The following is a 24,907-nucleotide window of genomic DNA, read 5'->3' on the forward strand; positions in this document are numbered from 1 at the left end:
GCGTTCCCTGACGGCAGGTTAGAAACTCCTTTCAAGGCTGCTGCAGCATCTGTGGACAGTGCAGAGGGCTGAATCACATCCTCCGTGACTTCTCTAAGGGCTCTTGCTCCTCTGCATTACCTGGGCTGCTCCAGTACAGACTTTTGGTAGGATGAGATCCAGTTTGCTCTGTGTTCCCGTGCCTCCCTGCTGGCTTTACGTAAGCAAACTGGTACTTCGAGCTTGTACATTTATCTGACTACTCCAAACCTTTCCTTTGTTTCCCCCATTTCATAAACAGAGATAATGAGTCTGAGCAACACCAAGCATGAAGATGGTCTCTGCACCAAGGTTTTACTGGGAGGTTTTATAAGATCCCACTGTTGGTACACGTAAGGTGTGCAGTGAAGTCAGAAAGTACCAAACGTCTGTTGTCAAAGGTGACTAACTATGTTAAATATCAACTTCAGATAAAAATACTCTTCAAAAAGCAGGCGATATCTTAAGTAAGACAAATTACAAGTGGCATTTGACAGTGTAGCCTAATGGACCACCTAGCATTCTAGAGAATTGTTTTCCTTCCAGCACACTGGCGTAATACATCACACTGAATTCAAAGACTGAAGCTGGTGTTTTTAGTACAGTTTCATCTGTTTGTAGGTTGACTTTAATGAGTACTTGATGACAGGCAGGCTGAGAATAAACAAAACCAGCAAAATTATCAAAAGAACCATTCCTCCTTCCTGAGCTGTCCAAAACAAAAGACAATCCCAACCACTGTTTGAGTTAGGGATGCTTTACAAAAAAGAGCAGGAGAGGAACAGTTCAAGAGTGTGTAAAAATGCTGCAGAAACAGTTTTAATCAGGGTGGCGTGACAGCCATCAATCCCTCTGATGGCAATGGGGATGTCACCTTTGACTTCAGCAGCCAGACTGATACCTGCCAAGTTTTCCACTACTTCAGAGGTGGCAAAATCTGGGAGTGATTTACTGAATCATCCCACCTCTAATGAGGAAATGTTGTAATCCGTGATAAGCAAAATCCTCTTAGAGGACCTACACTTACCAAAATATATTCTAGAAGCAAGCATCGCGGTATTAGAAAATGAGCAGGAAGAAGAAACAGCAAGTAAAAACTTTATATGCTCAAGAGCTTACCTGGTAATGTTGATTCTGAATCAGGTTGTCAGCGTGCCGTTCCTGGAAGGAGAAAGGCACAGATACGTTACCAGTTTAGTCCTGTCTTTAGAGCTCCTGATGGCTCTTAGCAAGTCACGATCCAGCAACTTTCCATTGCACCAGCAGAGCAGTGGCCCTCGTGATCCTGAACATGCACAAACACCCTTGAAAAATGAAGTATAAAACTGTGCAGCTCCTTACGGTGAATGTTTTGAGGTTTTCATGCCTCTTCTGTTCGTTGTCAGAGTCGTTGCCTGGGCACAGCTGATTGTGAATCCACTTGCAAAGGTACCAGACCGACTTGGGACTTGGGACAATGTTAAAAGGAGGCGGCAAAGTGGCACCTTCATCAAAGTAACTCATCCAGAGCTTTGTCCGTGCAAACTTCCACTCAATATCTGCATGGTCCTGTGAGAGAAGGAGAGAGACTATCAACAGCTTCAGGCAGGCTTTCCTGGAGCAAATGCCCACGGCTGAGGAGGTGACATGTGAGCTATAAAGGATTTCTCCAGCTGCAGGCAAAGCAGTATTGCTTCTTCTATCTCCCTCGCTGGGAGGGGTACTTAAAAATCAGTGTGAAATATAGCCAGAGTGTAAAAATACCAACCACTGAGAAGAGAGATGATAGCAATATTCAGCAAAAAGAATTTCACGTGCTAAACCCCAGCTTTGTTCTTTAGAGGTCGTGCTTATTAATTCACTGATACAAGAAGCAAGAAAACACATTTCTTATTTTGCTTTGTGCTAGCCCTTTTATTATCACAAAACGTTGTTTCTCATGTCCAAATCCAATGAATTCTCACATTCTTCCCTGGAAAGAAATCTTTCATAGTGTTTTTTTATTTGTTTGTTTTTTTAATAACATCCATTAATTCAGCTCTTATGAGGAAGTGACACATTTTACGCATGCCATATTTTAAATCTTGCCTCTGCATTATCCCTACACAAAATAGGATCACCGTGCTAGCTTGCTGTGCTCTAGTGTTTTTCATCCCAACAAAATAAAGGTGGAAAGTTAATAGTACCATTTCACAGCTGCACAGACAGGCACATGGTCTGTACAGTCACCAGGAAAGCAATACTGAGGCTATGCAAGACACCGACCTTACAGACTGCAAAACGGTGATCCCCAAATCAAGCTGTTTGCAATCTATCCAACAGCTCATTCTGCCCAGTAACAAACTGCATATTCCCTTCAGCATCAGGGCAGAGACAGCGACCTGCAGCCTGGATTTAGAGATACCGCAGCTATTCCACATGGATTTCATGCTGTTTCGTGCTAGTTTTAAAGTTAACAAATGCCACTGTTTTTTGTGTTCTGCAGAAATTCTGACAGACAGAAAAGGAAGGAAATAGTTTGAAGCCTTCAAGCCAAGCGGTGCTGAACAAAGCTTACAATAGTACACTGAATTTAAATGGTGAATTTGTGTAGTTATCGTTGCACAACATAGTGCAAAGCTAATGGTTATGACATTTTAGCTGTTCAGCATTTACATTAACAGTATCCAACATGAGATTAAACCAGAGCCGTGATGACCTAGGCTAAGTAACAGCGCAAAGTAGGAGAAAAGAACAATGCGGGTTTTTAAGTTTCTGAGATTTCAACCTGGTTTCAACCTCTTGAGCGAGGGATGCTGGGCTGCAGCTCTCAGAAACGAGCAGTGAAGCGCAGGATGGGGAGTTTAATAAAATACAGCTGAACATCATGCCCAAAGAATTACTACAGTGGCTTTCTGGCTACACTCCAGTGCTCTGACATGGGTAAAATATGCTCACATTTTGACAGTGAGGTGCAGGTGAACTCCATTTTAGTAGTGTATTCAAATGATGCGCAGCTCTCAATTTCAAACCACTGCCTCGGTGGCCCAGGAGCACGTTAATGTCTGCAGATGGTCTGAATCAGCCCAGAATACTACTGTCCCCTGCCACCTTACTGAAAGGGCTGTTTTCAAGCCGTAGGTAGACTTAGAGATGCAGCCTGCCATGCCCCTTTTTGCCTGAGACATTATCAGACCCCGTAAGCTAGGAAATTTCAGCATCACCATGAAGCATTAGAAGCTGATGCTAGTAGAAATGAGGTTCCAGGTAGTAAAAAATGCAGTTTACAGCAGTAGAAATAATTGCCACCAAACAAAGGAAAAAAAAAAAAGTCTTCCTTTCCCCCCCCCAGGTTTCTGTGCTCTACCTGGACATGCGCACTACCAGGGAAAACGCAACAGCAGCTGCAGACAAGAGGCACGTTGCTGGTTCAAGCACCTGAAGCATTTTGTAGAGGAATGGCTGCATGAGCCCAGCACTAAGTTACTTAGCCCTGCTGTGAGTAAGCCCTTCTCAGAGCGTGCAGGAACTACAGCCACCTGGCAACACTGATAGCACTATCTGGGGCAGCTGGAGAGGTTAGGGTAAGGCAGGAGTGGAAGGAGAGCGCAAAAACTTATTTTGGATAGAGACATGTATGTTTTAAGTTCTTCGTCAATACAGAAGTAGGTGTAAATGTACTACTGAGGAGTCAGAAGGGAGAAGGTAGTTTGGAGAAGGTTATAAATCCACCCTTCCCTTCTACAAAGGTCCATCAGAGGTCCAGTGTCGTGGGTGGGATCAGGTGTGGTGGCTTGGCAGCAATGTCCATCAGCGCGTTACAAAAAGGGCACGTCCTGGGTAGAGGTAATTTAGCAGTGGATGTTGGATGTTGTTTGTAGAGGAGGACAGGGAAAAGCTGTACTTTAGGGATTGCAAATTAGTTTCTGGGAAAGGAAGGAAGAAAAGGGGTAAAAAAGTTTTTCTGCACAGAGTGTTTTCTTTTTGTTCTTTCATTTAAAAATAGCTTAAGGGCACTACATGGGCTTGACTAGGGGCTGGATGCAGGTGCAGGACAGCGCTGTGAAACTTAGCGGGAGTTTTTCATTGGGAAGTTCTGTGGTTGGTCTGAACAAATCCCTGTTGATCTACACACGTCAGTGGGTGAGGCTGGGGGATGCTGGCTGCAGCCCCACCTGTATTTCTTCCTGTGCAATCTCAGTCAACAAGTGCAATGTAACCTCTCTTAAAAGGCAGACCCTCTGTACAAAGCTCAAAGTATCTTTTCTTTCCTTCTCTTTGCTCCTGTTGTGAATTCCCCAGGGTTTACAAACTCAGCCTGTCTCAATTATTCACCTTGATGTTTTGAGAACCTGAGCAAATCAGATGAGAGCTCCTGGCAGCAGTTTTCTGTTGGAAATATATAGCAAAGAGACATTTCAATTTTCCTGAGAATGTCTTTGTGTGCCAGGAAACCACCATTTTCTTGGTTAGAGCTCTCTTTAGTGCTGTAAGCAGTGAAATCTGTGCACAGAACTACAGCTTTCCTAACTCTCCTCCCTGTGTTGAGTACCAAGAGTACAATGCTTCAGCAATCATTCGATACCCAATTCAAACCTGAAGCACTCGGTAGTTACAGCCAGTACATCAGTCACTGCATTGGCCCAGTGGACCACTAGACATGCTCCAGGTCTTTGGTTGTTCTTAGATGTGACAACTCTTTGGTAACTTTTATAATAAGCTGTAGAAACAGATCCACTAGCTTTGCAAGTGTGACCTTGTTGCTTTAGGAATTTAAATCCAAGTTTGGATTTCACTGTAATTTCTTTGAGCTTCTGTTGCTCTTGCCCTTGTTCTTGTCACCATTTTCTTTCAAGCACTGCTCATCATTTCAGCTATAAAACACTCTACTTCTTAAGAGGGCTGAGCCCTCAAGCTCAAAGAACACAGGAACTCAAAGGAGCCAGCACTCGGCTTCTCTGTGAGAAAAAACCCCTGTATCACAATCACAATGCGAACGTGTCGCACTGGCCACATAATCCTCTTGCAAATCTCTGCCATTTGAAGTGAGAATTAATCTCCCATGAAGATTTCCCTGTGGGATTGCTGGAGCCATCTTAGTGTAGCAGTTGTGAGGATTTTCTAATTCAGTCAAAGTGATTTATTCACAGATGTGCCAGATTTTAAATAATTACCTGCTACACTAATTATCCAGGATAATTCAAGCATTAATCTCCATCTTTATGTCTGTGTAAAGAATCTGTTGTTTACATTTTGTGAAGTATTTTCTATAAAGATTTCCATCACCATCTCCTTGCTGCACCATATGGTTTAGATCATACTTTGCCAAACAATGGCCAGCTTCTCAGCTGGTACTGACCCAGCCAGCAGAGCCCCAGCAATGGAAGACCCTTTCAGTTCTCTGTATGAGATGATGGCCACCACTGCCACAGCCTCAGGGTTCCTCAACCTCTTCATGTGTTTACTATTTCAGCTCCTCTGTGGCTGGAAAGCTGACGGAGGAAAATGCTGTTAGTTTTAACTTAGCTCATAGGAGCTAAAGCACAGGGCTGTGCCATGGGAAGCCTCTGGAAAATTGGGGCACGGGAGCCCGATCTCGTGACTCTTGAATTAGCATCTCTGAAAGCACTGGGATAGTCCTGAGTTGATGTTTGCTCGAGGCTGATAGACCGAAATGGATTATGGCAGGTCCCTCCCTGCACACCGTGGTTAGCTCTGGATTAGGCTGGTGCAGAGCCATGGTACAAATGCTCAGATAAAACATAATGCTGAGATGTTGGTAATGCTCGGCAGCCAGGCACTCTGAGATCTTCAAACTTTTCCACTATAAAACAATCACAAGATAATCAAGTTACTTAGGTTCCTCTATGCTACACAGAGGTGCATGAGGGCTTCTGCCCCTTCCTCTAAGAAATGTGCTCCTGGGATGCAAGTCCTCCCCATGCCCATTTGGAAAGAATAATGTGTAAAGATATCTAGCATCTTTTTAGCTGACGTAAAAAGGGGTGTGTGTGCCTTTCTTGTGTTTTATTATACAACAGTCAGTGGGCTAAGCTGGAAACCAGGCTGCTGCCTGTCAGATGCAGACAGAGGTGCCTGTGACAATGCCCTCAGGACCAGGCTGTCTGGCCATGGCTGAGCGCACAGGAAGCTTTCCTGTTGTGCTGGGAATACCGGCAAAAGCCAGGGTGATTTCTGCATCAGGAGTACCAGGATTGCTCTCTGCTGCTGTACCAGGACGTGCCAGCAGCAGCCCCACAAGATTAGGAAGTGCCCAAGCTGTAGTACTTTCCTCTAGGAAGGAAGGAGGAGATGCAGAGTTCACCTTTAAAAGGTGCTCACTGACGTATCTTATCTGCAGCCTGTTGAGTAAGGGAGGCTCTTGCCTGAGAGGCACAGGAACTTCAAAGGTGCTTTTTTACTGGGCTGGGAAGTGTAGGAGAAGTCATTAAAGTATTTAGTATATCTGTATCTCATGTGCCGCTTTATTGCTCTTTGCTAAGCCCAGAGCAGGAAACAGCACAGAAAATGTATCAGCAATGGCTTTCAAGAAATACGTGCTTGTGTGTTCTGAACAGAAAGCATTGCAGAAAGAAGGTCAGGAGAAAGTTAATCTTTACAGAACCTGATGCAGACAACTCGTGCAGTTTCAAAGCTGTTAATTTTGTAGTATGTGTTGGGCAAACTGATAATAACATCAGCAGAGCTTGGGGGTTTAATGACAAGCTCAGAGAAGCAAGCAGCAAAAATCCAAGCAGGCTATTTGAGGTAAATGGTGCTTAATATTTTTCAAAGAAAAATATGTCATAGAAAGAAAAAAAAAGTCTATAAGAAAAAGCAGGGACCTACAAAGGCAATTAATGCATAGGTAATTCAGCTGCAGCTGACAAGAAATGACTTTGCTTTCAAAGCTGGGGATGACATACTGAAGGATAAGAACTTAATAGGATCAATCTAAAAAACAATACAAGAAAAATTACTAAAAGAGGACAATCTAGTATTAGAAAAAGCAATTAGAACAGTTAGGGAATGAGACAGCCAGAGAAGAGATGAAAATTCTGTCTAGCACAAAATCACACGCTGTGCTGGGTAAAGCAAAGGGAGTCCTGACCAGAAGAGGAGTGTCTGGCAACGCCCTGGGGAGAACAAGCCCACAGCAGATGCAAACCAGCACATACAAAGTGAAGGGGTGCCCAAATGTGAGGGAAAACATGCCCGGAGAGCCGCAAAGCAAACCCCATGCATGAGGCAAATGGGCAAGGGCAGGGCACTTTCTCGCTCCAGCACGGAAAAGGAAAAGGACGTTCATGAAGCAAAGACAGGTCCTGAAGAAATACTCATAAATTAATACCAGCACTGGGATACAAGAAAAGTGAATTGTTCGGCCAGGATATAGGTAAAGACTTGATTTCAGAAATGAGCTATCCTTATCTGGTAAAAGGCAGAAGGCAGCAAGGCCCTGAGGTGAGGAAATCAAACAGAGCACAAGAGAGAAAAAACCCAAAATCTAAATTTTTACAGAGCAGACATTTCAGATAAGCCATCGATGGGATTGCAAGCCTTAAAAACTTGAAAGCTGGATGAAGATCCCAGTCACCGTAGGGCCCATAAAAGAACATACTGAGGAAGTCAGGAAAAGCTTCCGTAATTTTGTAGTGTCCGAGGTCCATCACTTCAAACACCTCAAGGGAATGGCCAGTTCAGTGTCAACAAGACATACAGCACAGTAAGTGCATTTTATAATAAGATGAATAAAGGACTCCATCTTCAGAGCATAGCCGGAGAAGCTGGAAATAGGGTAGATTACTAGTTGGAATGGAAAAGAAAACCACTAACGGCTTCTGAATACACAAGGTCAAGTGAAGAGCACGGCATTGACTCCGGAGCAGCCACAGGAGCTGGTGCACTGGCCGTTGCTTCCCCGGAACGGACCTCCATACTGTGAGCTGGCTGATTTTCCCAGCTCTGGGGAATCAGTTTGTACGTGGAAAATACATGCTTTAGCATCTCAGCATCTCTGCTATTTATATCTTCTATGTGCAGAATATATTTATCGTTAACATTTTTATTATAGCTTGCAATGCACTACATTCCACAATGTATTTAAGTTATATATACCAATTACCTTTCATCTCCCACCAGCATATTGGATGGAAACAACAACAGCTAATGAGAAGGCCAGGGAATATTATCTTTGGGAAAATACAGAGAACTGTGAATTGTGCTGGTTTTAGTGCAGTTAAATTATTTGAACTGACACCTTTTATTTTCTTTAGTCATATTCCAGCAAAGTTCAGGTTTTATTTTAATAGTCAAATATATCAGAGCAGTTGGAAGGTCATACAGACAAATAGTTCTCTAAAAAGCCTCAGCAGGAAGAAACAATGAGAAAGATATCACTAAGGCTTTGTTCTTCCTGCCATCCATTCTCTCTCCTTTATCACTGCCTGATAAGAGCCTCTTTCATGCTGAAAGTCAGAGAGATACGGTGCATCTGTGCTGATAATGTTAACTACCTCCAGCCAGGTCAAAATCAAGTAATTCACACATCCCTGCAGAGAAATGGTGGGCTGAGAAGGTATGTCTAACCCAAAGTGCTTGAGTGTTGATGACTCTGTTAGTACCATGGCAAAAAAAAAAAAAAAAAAAAAGGACTTTGCCTCATTTCAACTTGCACTATTTCCAGAATATTATCTTTGATATTTTTTTTTTTTCTGCATAGCTGGTCAGCCTGGGCTTAAACTCTCCCAAGGAAGAAGAAATGTCTTGAAATTTATTGCTGTACTGGTGGGAGCTAGATACAAAGGAGAATCAGGTACTTCTTGGTAGCCCTCTTTATTTATTTCTTGTTTTTTTTTTTCCCCAAAAGAAATCAGTCCCAAGAAGAAAAATCCCCGTTTGGATCCACGTGTGAATTTCAGATCCCAGGATCCAGCCTGTGCCATTGTAAGGATGTGATTTCAGCTGGGAAATGCCATGTCAGCTGTGACAAAGGTATTTAAAGGTCTGACAGTTAATTTAACATGTTATTTAGTGCCATTTGTAACTTTTAAATCTGAGCTCTGATTATGAATAATCACAATGCACGTTTGACGGTCTTTGCCACTGACTCCTATGCTACAAAAATGTTTACCAGAGCATCTGGTCACATTGAGCTGACCAGAAGGGTAGGAACAGTAAATTCATTACTGGGCTGACCCTGGGAGCTGTCTTCAGGTGTGGCTGGAATTTCCCTGAGTCAAAGCTCTGAGCCTCACTGTATCTCCTTAGGCTTTACAGCCTTTTTATGCACATATATATACACAGCCCTTATATCCCTTCCTTAAGTAACCAAAAGAATAAAATCATCATTCCAAAACTTCCATAGTTAAGTGATGAAACCATGTACATGTATTCAGGTACCAAATGCTTTAGTATTTTGCTATTTTATGACTGGTCATAAACTGCCCTTCCTCAGCGAAGGAGTGGAACTGGACTATATCTTTTACTGAGTCTGTAAAGGTCATATAGCACCGGTGGGAGAAGCAGGTGCCTGACGCCTCTGGAACTCCGCCTGCTTGCAAAGTCACTTAAATGCAGTGCATGAGCTTAGCTGCCAAAAATTGAAAAATCGCTCAAAAATGAAAAATCCTAGCTAAACATCCCAATCGTTTCAATATATCCTTGAGCCAAAACAAAGGGAACCGTTATAAATGTATGAGATCACTCAAGTCTCTAAGTGAATCTTGAGCTGTGCAGATAGCACTGATTCTGGAGCTGAAGCCCCTGTTTCTTCCCCAGATTCTGAAGGCAGGGTCCACAGCTGAGGAGCTGCAGGGGACTGGAGAACAGAAATGCAGACAAGGAGCCACAGCATCCAGGTTATTAGACATCTTCCTGTTTAACCGGATGGGGTTGTATGTATCCTCTTTCACCTATGTAATCAGCATCAACTTACTTGCTACATTGCAGCGTGTTGAAAAGGAAATCTGTGAAGCACTGGCATCTAAAGAGTCATGTTTCAGAGGACTCTTAATATAGCTGTTCCCACTGCTCAGTATCAAGTGAAGACTCTTCCTAGATAAATCCCTTTTAGGTTTTCACTGCTTTTTCCTCAGTAATATTTTTCCTGTATCTTTCACTTCTCCCCTCTTCTGCCTTTTTAAACAAAAGTCCCCTCGATGCAGAAGCACAAGATAATGCTAATTGAGCTTGTCAGGCCTAAATAAAAGATGGGGTGATGCAGGGGGCTGCAACCTATGTGGTTCCATCTGGATCCTTCAACTTCTATCATGTAGCAAGAGCAAACCTTGCTGTGCTGCTTCGCACGTAATGGGCAGAGAATTATTGACCTGTCATGTGGGGCACTGGTGTGTTAAATACACCAAAGAAAACGGAACCCATCCATATAAATGCCAGCCAATTCCCTATAATATCTTAAAGCAGCCAGGGGTCATCTACAGATTGCAAGTTCATCTCGGTTTTCTACTTAAATGTAGTGTTTTGGCTCCTCTGAATAAACTCTGGAGTGGTTTGGCCATGGTCAGAGAAATATCTGGGGTTTCAAAGATTAAAAACAATAGAAAGGATTAACCTTCTGATCCTGCTGACAACACTCGTATGAGCAGGGGGTTGCAGAATTGGGCCCTAGGATGGAGAATTAGCTTTGCCTAGTCAGAAGAAAGATGCAGTATGTGAAGTCAGAGCAGATCAAGTGCTTCCATTTAGAGGCTCTGCAAACATCAGATGAATATTAACAACTTGATTCAAGTCCATGGGTTATATGTAATTAGGCCAAAGCCAGCAAAAAGACAAACAGTTCTACACCCTCAAATGATACTTTAGCTTGCTAACAAAAAGCAATTAAGCTGCCTGCCAGTCTACAGCAAGGCTCCGGGGCTAATTTGACACACAGGCCTCTCACTGTATGGTAGCATCACGGCACATCACTGCTGCAACGTTATTTCCCTTCACTTTCAAATAAAAATCTGCTGGGATCTTGTCACAAGCTCCAGAGAGAGCACCCAGCCTTGGGAATCGATCCCACTCCTCTAAAGATGTGCTACAGCTACCCAGGAGGGAGCTGGAGAGCAGGGGTTCCAGCATTTCTTCACATGTATCACGCTCATGGCAAAATGTGACAGAAATCTGCCCGTCTGAATGTCACAAAAGGCACTGAGTAAGTTCAGGAGAATTTCTGATTTCAATTAACTATTACCAATGACTCGGGTGAGTTTTGGGAGCACAGTAATTGAGATTTGGGTAATTACAGTTGCATTGTAGAATGAAGAAAAGACTTGAGTATGTTACCTGCACCCAGAACACGGGGTTTGCCTGTGGGCAGTGAGCAGCAGGATGTGTATGCTCATCAGCTGGAGCCCTGGAGGTCCATAAAACTGGGGGACAAACAGTGATATTTCATTCAGCCGGCAAACCAAAGAACCACCATTTAATCCCCTTTCTAGAGCCTAGTTGTTTTGCTACACCATAAAAAGCTTCAAGAGGCATTAATCCCAGGTCATATTGGCAACAAGAGTATAACGAGCATAATTTAATTTCCTGCTGTATGACAGAGTTATAAAACAAACACATCTCAATTTCTGCTTAAGAAATTCAAATTAATGGTTCTGAAATGGGGCTTGTGAGATGAACACTTCCTGAGGCTTTACAATAGCTTAGATTTGAGTCCAGGCTTTGGAGCTGGCCTTACCTCTATAGGGGGACAATCTACCACCCCAAAACCTGCCACATGCAGGGACTGTCCAGCTGTGTAAGTTTATTGATTCGTAAAATTCTTCCTTAGCAAAACCACCAAGTAATAACAGTGCAGGTCATGCAAGCAGAGGAGGTGCAACATTTTTTTGACAGTCCTAAGGGTCATAGATCACAGTGGGGAAGAGAATTTCTGGCGCTGTTGTGAATTAAACTGGGTAGCGGTTACTGCTGTGGTGCTGAGGGAGTTCAGCTGGCGCAGAAAACTAGAGGAATTCTTGTTCTTTGTAGATCAAGAAAAGTTTGATACTACTTCCTGGGGGAAATGCAAAGTCAGCTTGGAAACAATGTAATAGGGAGCTGAAAAATCTTTATATTCCTCTGTGCTTTAATTTTTAAGCTCTCTGCAAAAATGGAAAAAATTTCACGTACAACATCCCTACACTTACATTCAAAATTTCCTGAAAGTGAGTACTTATTTTTAGCTGCACATACCAACTGTTTCTGTTTACTTACAGCTTTTGTTTTGCTATGCAAAATATTTATCATTTTCATTCTTGTCCTCCACAATATGTGCAAATCCACTCTATTTCATTCCATCATTTAAAACTGCACTCCTAGTTTGGTGTCCAATGCCCTAATTTCTCCAATCTGAACACTGGTAACTACGTTTCAATTTGATTATAGAGATAGCTTAAAAAAATTAAACATGCAGCTGTCTTTTGCAGTAACAGCTGTCTGAGATGAACTAGCTTGAAATAAGACATACAAACCAATGGGAGGATACCAAATACAATATACAAAACAATTTTGTAACTTCATGCATGCTGCCAGAGCGAAGTCATTATTCCAACATCACATGTGCACCATGTGTTACGCACTTGAAGCTGTAACACCTTTGCTTTCGTGCACAGTAGTTAGAGGTAGTTTTTCTCAGACCTACTTTGGTGTGACGCTCTCCCTGAGGAATAAAGCATCGTTGTACTTTCCTAAAACATCTGAAAGCTGCAAGTGCTTACATCTCTCCTTAATATGTCAGTGGGATGCCTAGTGCTGCAGTGCTATTGTGTGCCACTTATCACTCTAACTCACCTGGAACTCCGATTACGAGTTCACAGCCCTATGGTTTTCCTCCTGCAGATGGGTCTTAGTTGCCGTTTTTCCATCGATCTTGTTTCCCGTTGCTCCTGCGGCTGCAGAGACGGAACTGTTGGTACAGTTCCAGTGACTAATTCCTGCACGACTTCCCAGAATATCACGGATGTGTCCATAAGGAACATGCTTTCAGAAAATATGTGTAGATTGCCAATTCCCTGCAAAACATACCTGGACCCTAGGATCCCCAGTAACACCCACTATCGCATTGTTTTAAAAAAAATTACAAACTGGCAGAAGGATTGTATAACTTCAGCTGCAGCCAAGTGGCAATCCCATGAGAAACAGCCTATCACATAAAGTGTCCTCATTACCCACTCTGTTACTTTCTGCCACTTACGAATGATGGAGCCACCTGGCTACTCTCAGATAAGTTCTGTTGTCCTTCCTCTTGTCATCATGACATATTCCTCTTCTGTTCATCAGGTGATGGTATTTCTGTCACGTCTGGGAAGGTATTGAGATGAGAGAACCCGGCAGTGCTTAACAGCCCGTTGCATTGTGTGCTGCTTGTATAGGACATTCTGATCTTCGCATACTGAAACAGCACAAAGCGTATGGAAATTCTGGTGTATGTTTGGATTTTGTTTGCTTTGTCAGTGAAACATAGTGTCTCCCATAACCAGCTCTTGACAATGGTTTGCCCAAGAGAAAAATGGGCTGTATGAAAAAAAATCAATATTGAAACTGCTTCAGGGTACCCTAGAAGAAAAATGTATTTATTGAAGTCTGAAATAGCTTAGTAAAAAACCCAACAAAATTATGGCAGAAAAATTCTTCCTTCTGTGAGTCAGGAGTCACTCAAAGCTGTGTGGAGGTTTTACTCTTTGCTTGCCTTGCTCTGTCTTGCACAGATACTCTGTGGTTTCATGCTGTGTGCCTTCAGTGCTTAATTAACTACCAAGCCCTAACCCCCACACTGGGGAGACAGAAGGAAGCAAGAGCAGCTTAGATTCTCCTTTCTCTAACCTCACAGCAGAAATTCATGTACATGTGAGACAATGGAGAAAAGCTAACTTGAAGAATAACTGCTACAAATGCTTTAACATAATTGTCCCTGGAAGAAAGGAGGGGAGAAAGACTGTTTGCATTGCAGCAGTGTCACTGGCTCATTAACAAGCAGAATTAATTAAGATGTCCTGACCACTCCACTGCAGGGAAATCAACAAGCAGCGATGCACTCTCATCCCTCATATCTAGCTCATTTTATTTCTCTGCAGAGTCCTGCACATGGCACAAGATTTCCTGCTGATGTATTTGAGAAGAAGAGCTCCACCCCAGTCCAAGGGCTCCTTGGTCCTTTCCCCTCCTCCCTCCCTGGAATGCTGTCATTCCATCATTCCATGTGTATTCAATGTAATACAACCACCGGGAGGAAGAAATGCCCAGTCTAGCAGCCAGTCTGCTGTGTTTCAGAAAGGGGTAGACCTGATTATAGGAGGTTTAAAAAATGACTCACAGTTTTAAGGCTCAGCATTTATTAATGAGTTGTTTTCTTCAGGGAAGAGATTAATTGATGTTTGCCCTTAGAAGAAATGAAGAAAACTTGTCCCTGAGAGAATGCTGTGAGCATGCAGAAATATTAGCTTCAAAAAACAGGCTGCATGCACTGCACAAGAAGAGGCTGGAAGTGACTGCCTCTTGCCTCCCCAAGAAATGTCACTGCTCTCAGTAGCACTTGCAGTATGACAGCTTAAGTGACAAAGAAGTATCCTGCAGCATTTTCACTGTCATTCTTCTGAGTGGGGAGCTCACACGGAATTGCATGTTATGCCTAGGTTATCTGGTGAGTTCAGTCCTTTACCCTAGGTTCTCTCACAAGCGCACTTTCTGATGGAGCAATTCACTGTTCCCAACTGCTCCATATACAAAAATATTAATACAACAGTCCGTTCTGGACCGTTCACTTCAGTTAATTGTTATGATGGGTCTCTCTAAGTCATGTGGGATTGTTTGTAGTGTGTCATTGCATCACTCCAATTATTCAGGGAAAAGAATGATAAGTGGTTTGTATCCCAGTGAATAGCAAATACTGCTATTCTTACGCCAATCTTAGGTTTGGGCTTTGTGTCAGTGACAAGCCTATTTGAGGATAATAAAGGAAGGGGAATGGGAGAAAATGGCCAAGGAGAGTATCTTTGTTTTCGGCCCCTCATTCCAGTCTCCCTGGAATGTGAGGAGTAGCACTGAACAAAGAGAAAGCACTTAAAGCTTTGAAACAGACTGATAAAGCAGCGATGCTTTTGTGCTAAGCTGCTTTTCTGCTCTTTGGAAGGTCAGTGGTCCGTTTTTTCTCATACTTTGGAACGTGATAAAAATCAGATGTCCAAAAGAATCACCGATTTGACTGGGTCTGTGCTCAGATTGACTAGATAACTAAATTCAGGAGCCACTTGAACCAGCAGATGATCAACAGCAGCTGTGGAACCTGTTCAAGCAGACAACTCAACACTCTCCTCTGTGTGCTTTAGCCAGGAAAGGAGCTCACCCATGCATTTCCCCAGACATTTGTCCAGGAACTTGGGAATGGAAATAGTAGGAGAGCTGGTGCTGGTTCTTTTTTTTTCTTTGATTTATCCTCTATCTTCTAGGGTAAATCCAAGAGTCATCCAAAGCAGAGAACTCTGCCTGTACTTCTGAGTGGCCAGCTGAGGACACAAATGACTTTCCTAACTCCTGTTTCTGTTCACAAATGATGTAACACTTATTCACCTCGCTATCTCTAAACCCATCATGTTAGGCATCAGAACTGAAAAGTAAGTGCCCACTGGTTTACCTTAAGTACGGTGCACACAAGATTTACCTTCCTTCCATACAGTTTCTGTGTAGTTTACCTGAAGAGCCTTAAAATGCAGAGCCATGCTGCTTTAGTTGTAAATCTGTTGACAAATTTAATCGTCAGTGTACAGACTGGCTTTTAGGTACACAGAATGAGATTACAGTAGAGACCAGTTTTGAACACTGAAATGAAGATAAAGTTAAGTTTGAAACTGGCTCTACAGCCAACTGGCAGCCCTGAGCTGCCTGAGCTCAGATCCATCCTGCACTGAGGTTACTCAGGAATCTGAGATTATGGGTCTAGAGAGTCAGCTGCCAGGAGACTGGCTGGTGTTACAGATGGAAATGATCTAATTTCAGTGGGAAGACTGTGGAATAAGAAATTACAGGACTGCGCTCCTGACACACACGGTTTCAAATGAGAAAAGAGTAATAGGAGAGAGGAAAAAATAATATACAACACCCCCAAGTTAAAACCAACCATCAGGAAACAGTGGGAAGGTAAATCAGCTGCTAATGACAAGGTGATCAGTGAGGTTACTCTACAGGAGAAGACAAGGGCAGATCACAGCTGATAAGCCTTTTCCAGCTAAGAAGCATTACAAACAGAGCAAAACCTCCTCCGCAAGCATGAATCAGGCTAGTGAGTAGAAATCCCAACTATCTGCTGTCAAAAACTGGGGGCAGCAGTCTCCAGCTTCCCAGAAAATACACACTTGCTGTAAGCCAAACGGATGAGGCGCACAGAGAAAAATCAAAGCAGAGAGAGAGAATGAGTTAACTTACGGCAATGAGCTGGTAGGAGTTGTTCATCATGGCTATGAGCATGTTCAGCAGCACAACAAGGGAGATGACGTTGTAGGTCCCAAACATAGTGGCCCCAACAAATTCTGTGAACTCATGTCTGGCTTTCACGTTGGTGACATAGAGATTCAGCAGACCGAACACAGACCAGAAGAGTGATTGGAGGGTCTCGAAAAGTCTGCAAATAAAACCAGATTTTTACTTGGCTGCCTGACTCTGGGGAATGGAAAACAATGCCTCGTTCAGGCAGTGTTCAGGTGGGGAACACATAGACATCCTTGTGAGATGCAACCAGCCTAAATGCCCTGAAGGAACCCAAGGTTCCCTTTCCCACTCTACACACGTGCAAAGAACAGCCAAAATATAGTCCCTCTAATTAAAATTGCCATGCTGTCATACTGCTGTTATCTATAGATAAAAACTTTGTTTAATCAGTGCATGCATCATGAACATGTCTGCAGACTAAATGTTCAGGGAACCCATCCCCAAGTACAGCATGACCGTAGTAGTTAAGTAGTACACAACAACGAGGCACCACAAGGTAGGAGATGCAAGAAATCACATCCACTTGCACTTTTTGCTCTATTATAGGCTGAGAGCTTGCAGTTACTTTGGCTGCAAGTGAACCAGGCCAGTGTGCTAAGACCCGGTCTGTTAGCAATCAACGTGGACAAAAATGCTGGTCGCTGTGGCTTGTTTGTGCAGCAGCTCCCACCCACCACAGCTCAGTGCCCTCAATAACATGCTGCAACAATTGATCAGGAGTGACTCAGATGAAAGAGAGTCATCACATTAATTCAACTCGAGAGGTTTTCTTCTTTTGAAGTCTTCCTTCCATAGATGAACTAGACCTGACCTCACTGTGCTTTACAGCTGATGAGATCATCCCAGGTCTTTCTTTGCTTCAGCCAGAGACAAGTGACCTTTCGCAATCACGTCAAATACATAATCAGCAATCTAAATAATTGCTCTATTTGGGCATCTTTGTTTTGGCTTTCCAAAATATGGCATTTATATCATCAAAAAATGACATTTATATGCCTGTTTAAGAGTTTCCATTTTGGCCTGAGGTCAGTAGGTATTTTCAAACGCTCCTACTAGAAAAATCAATAGAAATAATTCAGATACTTTACTTGACATACCAAGAATCTGTCCTCCCGGCTTCTCCAGGCATCTGTTCCACATGTACCCCCATGCTTTAATGGGGATTTAGTTTCTTTATATTTTGTGGACCTATCTTATGTTTTTCACTGGCCAAAATTATAAAGACTCTTTAAAGCAAAAATCCTTTCTCCCCAAAGTCAGGCTGTTTGTTAGATTTATTAAATAAGTGAGGTGGTAAAATAAGAATTAACCAAAGAATGCTAAGCATTTCTCTATTAAAATCGGTGGAGTGCTACCTATCTTTTAACTGATTTTACCTATTAGCAGTAAAAGCACCGATTAGGCTGTAGGCTCGGGGAGACGGGTTCCCGTCATAAAACTGCAGTCAGTCTTAGAGGTGATCACAGCATTGCTCTGAATTCACAGGATTAACCAGGAGTATAACCTGGGCCCAGACTAAGGCCAATACAGTTACATGTGGACAGGCAGTCCCCCTTGAAAGAGACAGCACCTGGTTTCTGCAACTTGGCATTAAAGTAAGGCGTAGTTACTCTTTCCTCAGCGGTTAATGACAGGCCAGAACCACAACCTCTTTTCACGGTGTTTCAGGTGGGGCTCACACTACTTCAGAGAAGCAGCTTTAGAAAAAGAATTTTGGAAATTGCAACTGAAAGACTATACCCTCCTGCCGAGTATATTTTGGATCTTAAGCAAACAGGAGAAATCTCAAAACTCCACCACTCTCTGCAGCAGCTTAGAGACAGCAAGTGCCCCCCTCTGCCACAAGAACCCTCCAGACCTCCTGCAGTCCCTGGAGAAATGGTCCCAGTGATCAGATCAGCAAGAGCCTCCAGTGAGAATGACACAGCAGGCAGTAAGGTGTGACTTCCTCCACCCCTTCCTCCTCTTCCTCTCCTCCCTCCTTCAGTTGCCAGAATCACAGCGATAAACATATTTTCACATTGTCTGCCTAAGCAGTAGACGCTGCTTTCTAAGGGATGGTGAGGCCAAAGCATAAAACCGTAAATTATTCATGACTTCACCTCATTGCTGTCACAAAGGAATATTACTTTTCCATGATCTGTGTTTGTGATGCAGAAAATTTCCTCACCAAGAAAATATTAAACCCATCCTTTGGGAGTAATAGGAAATAATGCACCAGTAAATAGGTGTCACATTTTAAACAAGCTGTACAAACACGAGTGGCATCCTGCTTTTCCTTCTCTTACAAAATTAGATCTTATTGTGTGACTGCCTAGAAACGCTGATAGGAATCAAAGGGTACTGATTGAAAGCTTTTTACATTTATTCTTTCATTAGGGATGAACTATGAGCAAACTTGAGGTAACACCAGCTCTGACTTGAATTCACTCCAGCCACGCTTGCTCTCCCCAGCCCAACAATATAATTTTCCGTTTTGCAGGTTGCTCGTTCTTAGCCAGTCACCCATGCTGTGCATCTGCTCAAGGGCCAAATGTCAGCTTGTACTGGGGGTGTTAATAACAACTATTTAAACTTTTAAGAACATGTTAAATAAATTTCTTAAGCAAGTCTCAAACAAAAAGTAACTGCACAGCATTATGTCCCCTGCCAGGAGACCTCAGTCCTAATGGATCCCCTCCCACTGCGATTTTGTTTTAAACAAACCTCTGCCATTAAAGGCTGAGCCCCCTCAATTTCCTTTCTGTGCTACATTCTCCTTGGCAGGGGGTTTAAACTGAATGTTAGGGTGGGAGAAATTGTGGTCTGTATTTAAGCTGATCTGCACGCTTTCCATTAAGTGGTTCTGTATCATTTCTAGTTCTCAAGATACCACACCTTCTTACAGACTTGAGGATCTTTTTTTTTTATTATTTCTCCTGCTGACCAAACGCTTTTTTCTTTAGTCAAATCCTGCTGTTGTTTTCTCCTCTAACTTGCTGACAGTGAAATCTGTAAAACAACTGGTTTGCAATGGGGACAGGTCCAAACCAGAGCAACTGAATACATCTGTTCACCGTAGCCCCAGGGAAAGGCAGGCTCTAGTCCTCAACTTTGTGGGTTTGACCCTTCCTGAGCTAGAAGTTGCCACTTAACAAACGTTGTGCTTGCCAAACGTTTCTCCCTCTGGCTGCTGCATCAATATGGACGTAGATCAAGGAATAATATTTGTTATTTAATTCCTTTGCAAGGGCAGCACAACACATTTCTGGGGCATGTGAAGCAATTAAAATAGAAAAAAGACTGAAGTCTTTAATTCTGTTTTTCATTAGCACAGTGCAGTTCCATTCACTTCCTCCAGATATAGATGGGTTTAATGAGAAAATTAATCAAGCCTATGGTGTTCCTGCTCTGCAGTGGAAAATGGCAGCACATCTGGTCTACCAGGTCGTGATGCTCTTGTAAGGTTGGATTCTGTCCCATGAAAATCCCCTGCTTCGTTTAAGGAGGGAGCCCGCAGGACAATGTTGGAGCCTTTCCTCTTCCAACATAGTCATGTGGCCTCAGCCATCATCTGCTTTTGGTAACAGTGCAAATCTCACAAATCCTTTCTTAACCTCAAGCCTTCAGCTGAGGAAGGGTGGAGAATTATTGGGCATTATGACAAGTTTTATTTAATTTAGCATAAAGTGGTGGACAACAGTTTTGTTTTGCTTGTTTGCAGGGCGTAGGCCTTTTTCTAGCCCGTGCTTTATTTACTTCTATTCCCATTGTGTTTTAAGTACTGTGCAAGCAGCAAGAACAATTGGGTGGGGGTTGATTATTATAATTATTTCCACTATTAGTAATTAAAACAAATATATCAGAAAGACAATTCATGTTATTTTTCAGCATGTGCTATCTCTTTCAGCCCTGCCAGCTGTCATCACAGCAATTTCCATGCCAACATCTCAGTAAAGTATCAGCATTTCCAGCAAAAAGGATTTTGCTGGGATCTTACTCTCACCCCACTGCAAGGAAATCAGAGAAACCCGCACCATCATGTATGCATAAAAATGGCCTAGGTGAGATTGTTGTTGTTGCTGTATCACATTATTTATTAATACCCTTTTTTATAGGTTTATCCCTTGTTTTCTACATTTTGTTTAGCTTCTCCTCCTTTACTCCAGAATCAGACAAAAAATTATTATGGCAAAAGGATAGTTGCTTTCTGAAATATACAGAAATTGTATGTAGCCATAATAAAATTTAAGTTGCAGGATCATGTAGGAGACTCTTTGGTCCAGAACTAAAATGACTGTCTCCCACTTCCAGACCAGTCAGTCTGACAGCAAAGCTCAGCAGAATGTCTGCCCCAGTTAACTCCCACCTCTCCTGCACAGTCAGCCAGCTCACCCGATACTTGCGAATGAATTAATAAAGGCACTTTCAGTGCAGCGACAGACAACAGGCAAAGGCAGGTAAGACGGGGGACAGTGGAAGTCAACCTTCAAAACAGAAAGGAAAGGACGTCTTACGTGGAGAAGGCATTGTTCTGTTTCTCACATCGGATCCCCTTGCAGTTGTTGGGTTCCTCCGAGGCACTGGTCTCATAATAAAAATAAAGCTGGTTCAGTCCATTGGCAAAAGCCAGAAGCACCAGACAGTAGATAAAAAGGAATTTAAGGATGTCTAGCAGCATGCGTCCCAGAGAAATCTGCAAGGGTCCCAGGTGTGAATTTGCTGTAAACAGGGATATGAGACGCAAGGAACTTAAAATGTTGGATATTGCAAAGAGGGCTTCTGCAATGAGAGTCGGGTGCCACATTTCCCATTCCTCCCTTGGACGAGAACCGTTATACTGAAAGAAATAACAAGGGTACAAAAGTGAATTATGTTGTAATTACTCTGAGATAACTCAAAAAGTCACACCTGCTAATACTGCTGCTTCCCATGTGAACACTGACCAGGTACTGGTGACACAAGAAGTACTTGGAAGTCTCAGCTACTGTCAGACTAACATTTGAGATTCAGGATTGAAGCTGACTTGATCAGGGCAGAGACCTGGGTTTAATGATGCCTCTCCCTACTAGATTATGACCCCCCGATAGGGATAGTTGTGGGACCAGCTTTTCTTTAGAGGCTTCTGGTGTGTTGGCTGTTCTTAGCCTAAATTTAGAAAACCAGCCTTTTGAATTTTGAGCTCACTGTTCTTCAGGTCCATGGGCTCATACACAGTCTCCTCTTTCAACAGTTAAAGAGGTTCAGACTGCCCTTTAGCAGGTTCAGGTTGATAATTTCCAATTATCTTTTATTCATTTTCCTCCTAAATATGACTACACATTCAACACACTGCACCTTCCAGGAAGAATGCGAAGGAGGGAGAAGGCAAGGAAGAAGGAAAGCGATGAACTATTGAGTGTAAGAAATGGATGCTTTCCTTCCCTAGTAATCTCAAAAAAAGTGCCAACAGCCCAGAAACAAAACGCGTTCCTCTTATTAATTTTATTAGTTAATTTGTCATGGGAATTTTAGGAGAGTTGCTAAAGCAGAGGTTATAATTACAGCTGAAACACTGGATACATTTGAGTGCATCAATTATAACATTAACTTGGCTCATAATGTAACTGTAAAAGCAGAAGCATTTTCTGAGCAAAGTGCAGCCAGATACAAATAGGTAACACAAAAGAGCTGGTTGTATAAATGTAACTGCTCTGGCTTAACTACACTGGCACAACAGAATGGAGTCAAAGACACTTTAACATCAAGGAATTATTGTCCTTTTAACATTTGTCTCTGCTCATTTAACATGTATAAAAAGGCAAAAATGTACTTAGAATAACATAGCTAATAATGTAGCCAGCGTGTTTAGGACTCCTAAATAATTTTTGTACCTTTTAAAAGGAAATGGTATCAATATCATACTGACAGATGAGTTTGCAGGGACTTTCTGTTTAAATCTGAAGGTCCAATACACGAGCTCACAATTTTTTCAAGGACACAGCTACAAGCAAGTTGGTATTTCAAACTATTCCTCTGTATGAAGGAGCTAAGACATGACACAAAGGCATTTCAGTGTGACCTCTGATTGCTTCTGACATTTCCAAACTGTTCTTTACTCCACGAACATCGTGGCCTGAGTCCTTTAACTTGATTTGAAGGTGGGTCTTAAAATGTTTACAAACAGGCAGATGTTAACTTTTTGCCAGTGTCCAGCAGTGGGGGCGGATGGCTGTGATGGGAAAGCTTCCCCTTCCTAGAGAGCAGATTTGCACAGTTGTTTGCAATTCTCTTCTGCGAGCTGGCTGGACACAGCAGCCAGGGGCTCTCTGCTAGGGTTTAGCATAGACTGCGTGTAAAGGTATGTGAAAAGGTCTTCGGCTCACATCTATTTTTAAAGCAATTTGTTAAGGTCATATTTTGGCCCTTTTTAAACTGATGGTATATCCTTGCTTCGAAAACAGTAGTGTCTTCAGAGCAGCCTAGTATCATAGGTAATAGAGAAACAGAAGATTTCAGAGGTATCTAATGAAGCTGGAGTTGTTTGGGTTAGGCAGCAGAAGATGAAACGCAGCAGAGATGTACACAGAATAGTACAAATAAGTTAAGCCAAGCGGTCACGTTTACCCTTCCTCGTTACATGATAATTCAATGTAGCAAATGAAAACTGATTAAGAAAAGTATTTTTACTCTATAATTAGCCTGATGATTTCATTGGTTTTGGACAATATTAGGGCCAGGTCTTGGAACCAGTCAAATCAAGAAAAAAATCTCCACGTAAAAACAAGGATGGAAAACATTACTGTCACTATGTAATTTATTTTTCTGATATTTGGCAGAAAGCTAAATGTCTATGTAATCCTTTGAAGTTCTAAGAGTGTTAGAATATGGTATATTGGCATATAGACCAGCCTTTTCCAGCTTGGGGCTGTTCTATAAATAACAAAAACCTTTACAAGTCATGTTGCAAAAGGTTTTGAAGCCATTATCAACGTTATAAATCCTCATGTTTCAGAGCACACTGCAACCTCTAAGTGCCATAGGTCAGAAGGGAACTTGTGTGAGCATGCTGTTTCAGAACTACTCCTATATAAATAAGATTTTATGCACCTCTCAGAATTGTCCTCGTCAGGAGCAGACCTTAGATCAGCCAGGCTTAATCCAAGTGGGTCTGATCTGTACTCAAACAGATATATTCCTGTAAGCATTCTTTTGTGTGCTGGCATATAGGTCTTTGTAGTCAGGCTGTAAGTTTCTGTAGTTCTTGCAGAGTATATAAACAAAGCTGTACTTCCTTTGTACCTATGGTTTGGCTATGAGTTTAAATCTCGGTATGTGACTGTATAAATATGTGGATGCACAGCTCTTCTAGTAATTTGTGTGTGAGAAAGAATGAGATTGCTAACATTTTAAGATTTGTTTGTGAATCTTACGATTTCTAGCATTTTTTTGTATTGCTCACAGTTTAAAGACCAGCCTTTCAAGTCTGTAATTTCCTCACTGGTTCTGAATGTCGGGAGAAAAAAAAATGTAATCTGTTCCTGCTTTGATGCTGTTACAGAGCTGCCTCTTCAGGGAGCACCAACTATCTTAAAACCTTTCCCTTTGAAAAACTAACTCACCACTCTGCAGCCTTTTGGATTTTAAAAAGGCCCCATAGCAGGACTGCTTGCTAAAGAGTTTTTTATAAAAGCCTTGCCATTTTGGAGTCAATGAGCTTTGTGAATTTTTCTCCTCTTTTCCTCTCTGCCTACATACATGCTTGGGTTAGACTAAACAAGGTTGCTTTGGAGAAGCGCTTGTCCTGGTTATTAGGAGCTGGGCTAAAAGAAGTAGTACCCTTCTACCAGGGCAAACCCAACACAGTAGCACAGCAAAACCACAAAGTGTGTGAAGTGGCCAAGGAGCAGACTCCAGTTACTTGATTTACACCTGTGTAATTACACTAACTGTAGTGAAGTTACTGCTGATTCATACCAAGAAAAGAATCGGGCCAAGCACGCAGCTCCAACTGAAGTCAGAGAGCCATTGCATAAGGAAGTTTGCAGGAGGCCATGTGTGTCTTGTTTGTGTCTTTGAAAAAGAGAGACAGAAGGAAAGTTCTTCAGGCCATCCTCTGGCTTCAAAACATGTGCACATGCTAACTTGGAGCATCAGAAGTTTATAAATGTGGAAGGTGCTTTTGAGGATGAGCTCTGATGCGCATTCTCACCATAAATGGAACATTACAGTGAAGAATATACACAGTGTTAAAGCTCCAGCATGCCTCTTTGTCATTTCCTTGTCTATAGTTTAAAACTATATATTGAAGAGAATCTGTTGACTCCTTTGTATCAGATGGAAGCCTCCTACTAGCAGGCTCGCTTTTCTTAGTACACTTTTCACAAACTTCTGATTAGTAACCTACAGATCCGTAGGACTACAGATTATAAATCCTGGTTGTAGATGTTTTCAGATAACCGTATTCTTGTTTTTCCTTTACTGTTTTATTTTTAAATCA

The 24,907-nt window shown here is 42.3% G+C and overlaps 1 protein-coding gene across 1 annotated transcript in view; it reads right to left on the minus strand.

Annotated features, from left to right (window-relative positions):
* Positions 1–24,907, minus strand: part of TRPC5 (transient receptor potential cation channel subfamily C member 5) — a 94,238-nt gene that overhangs the window by 1,866 nt on the left and 67,465 nt on the right. The window contains exons 6-9 of the mRNA XM_054839937.1: positions 20,946–21,268; positions 16,387–16,582; positions 1,360–1,566; positions 1,138–1,179 (exon numbers count right to left, since the gene is read on the minus strand). Coding sequence (XP_054695912.1) covers positions 1,138–1,179; positions 1,360–1,566; positions 16,387–16,582; positions 20,946–21,268 — 768 coding nt within the window. The remainder of the gene's footprint in view (positions 1–1,137; positions 1,180–1,359; positions 1,567–16,386; positions 16,583–20,945; positions 21,269–24,907) is intronic.

Source organism: Grus americana, chromosome 12 (genome assembly GCF_028858705.1).
Source record: "Grus americana isolate bGruAme1 chromosome 12, bGruAme1.mat, whole genome shotgun sequence".
In the NCBI taxonomy this organism is placed as follows: domain Eukaryota; kingdom Metazoa; phylum Chordata; class Aves; order Gruiformes; family Gruidae; genus Grus; species Grus americana.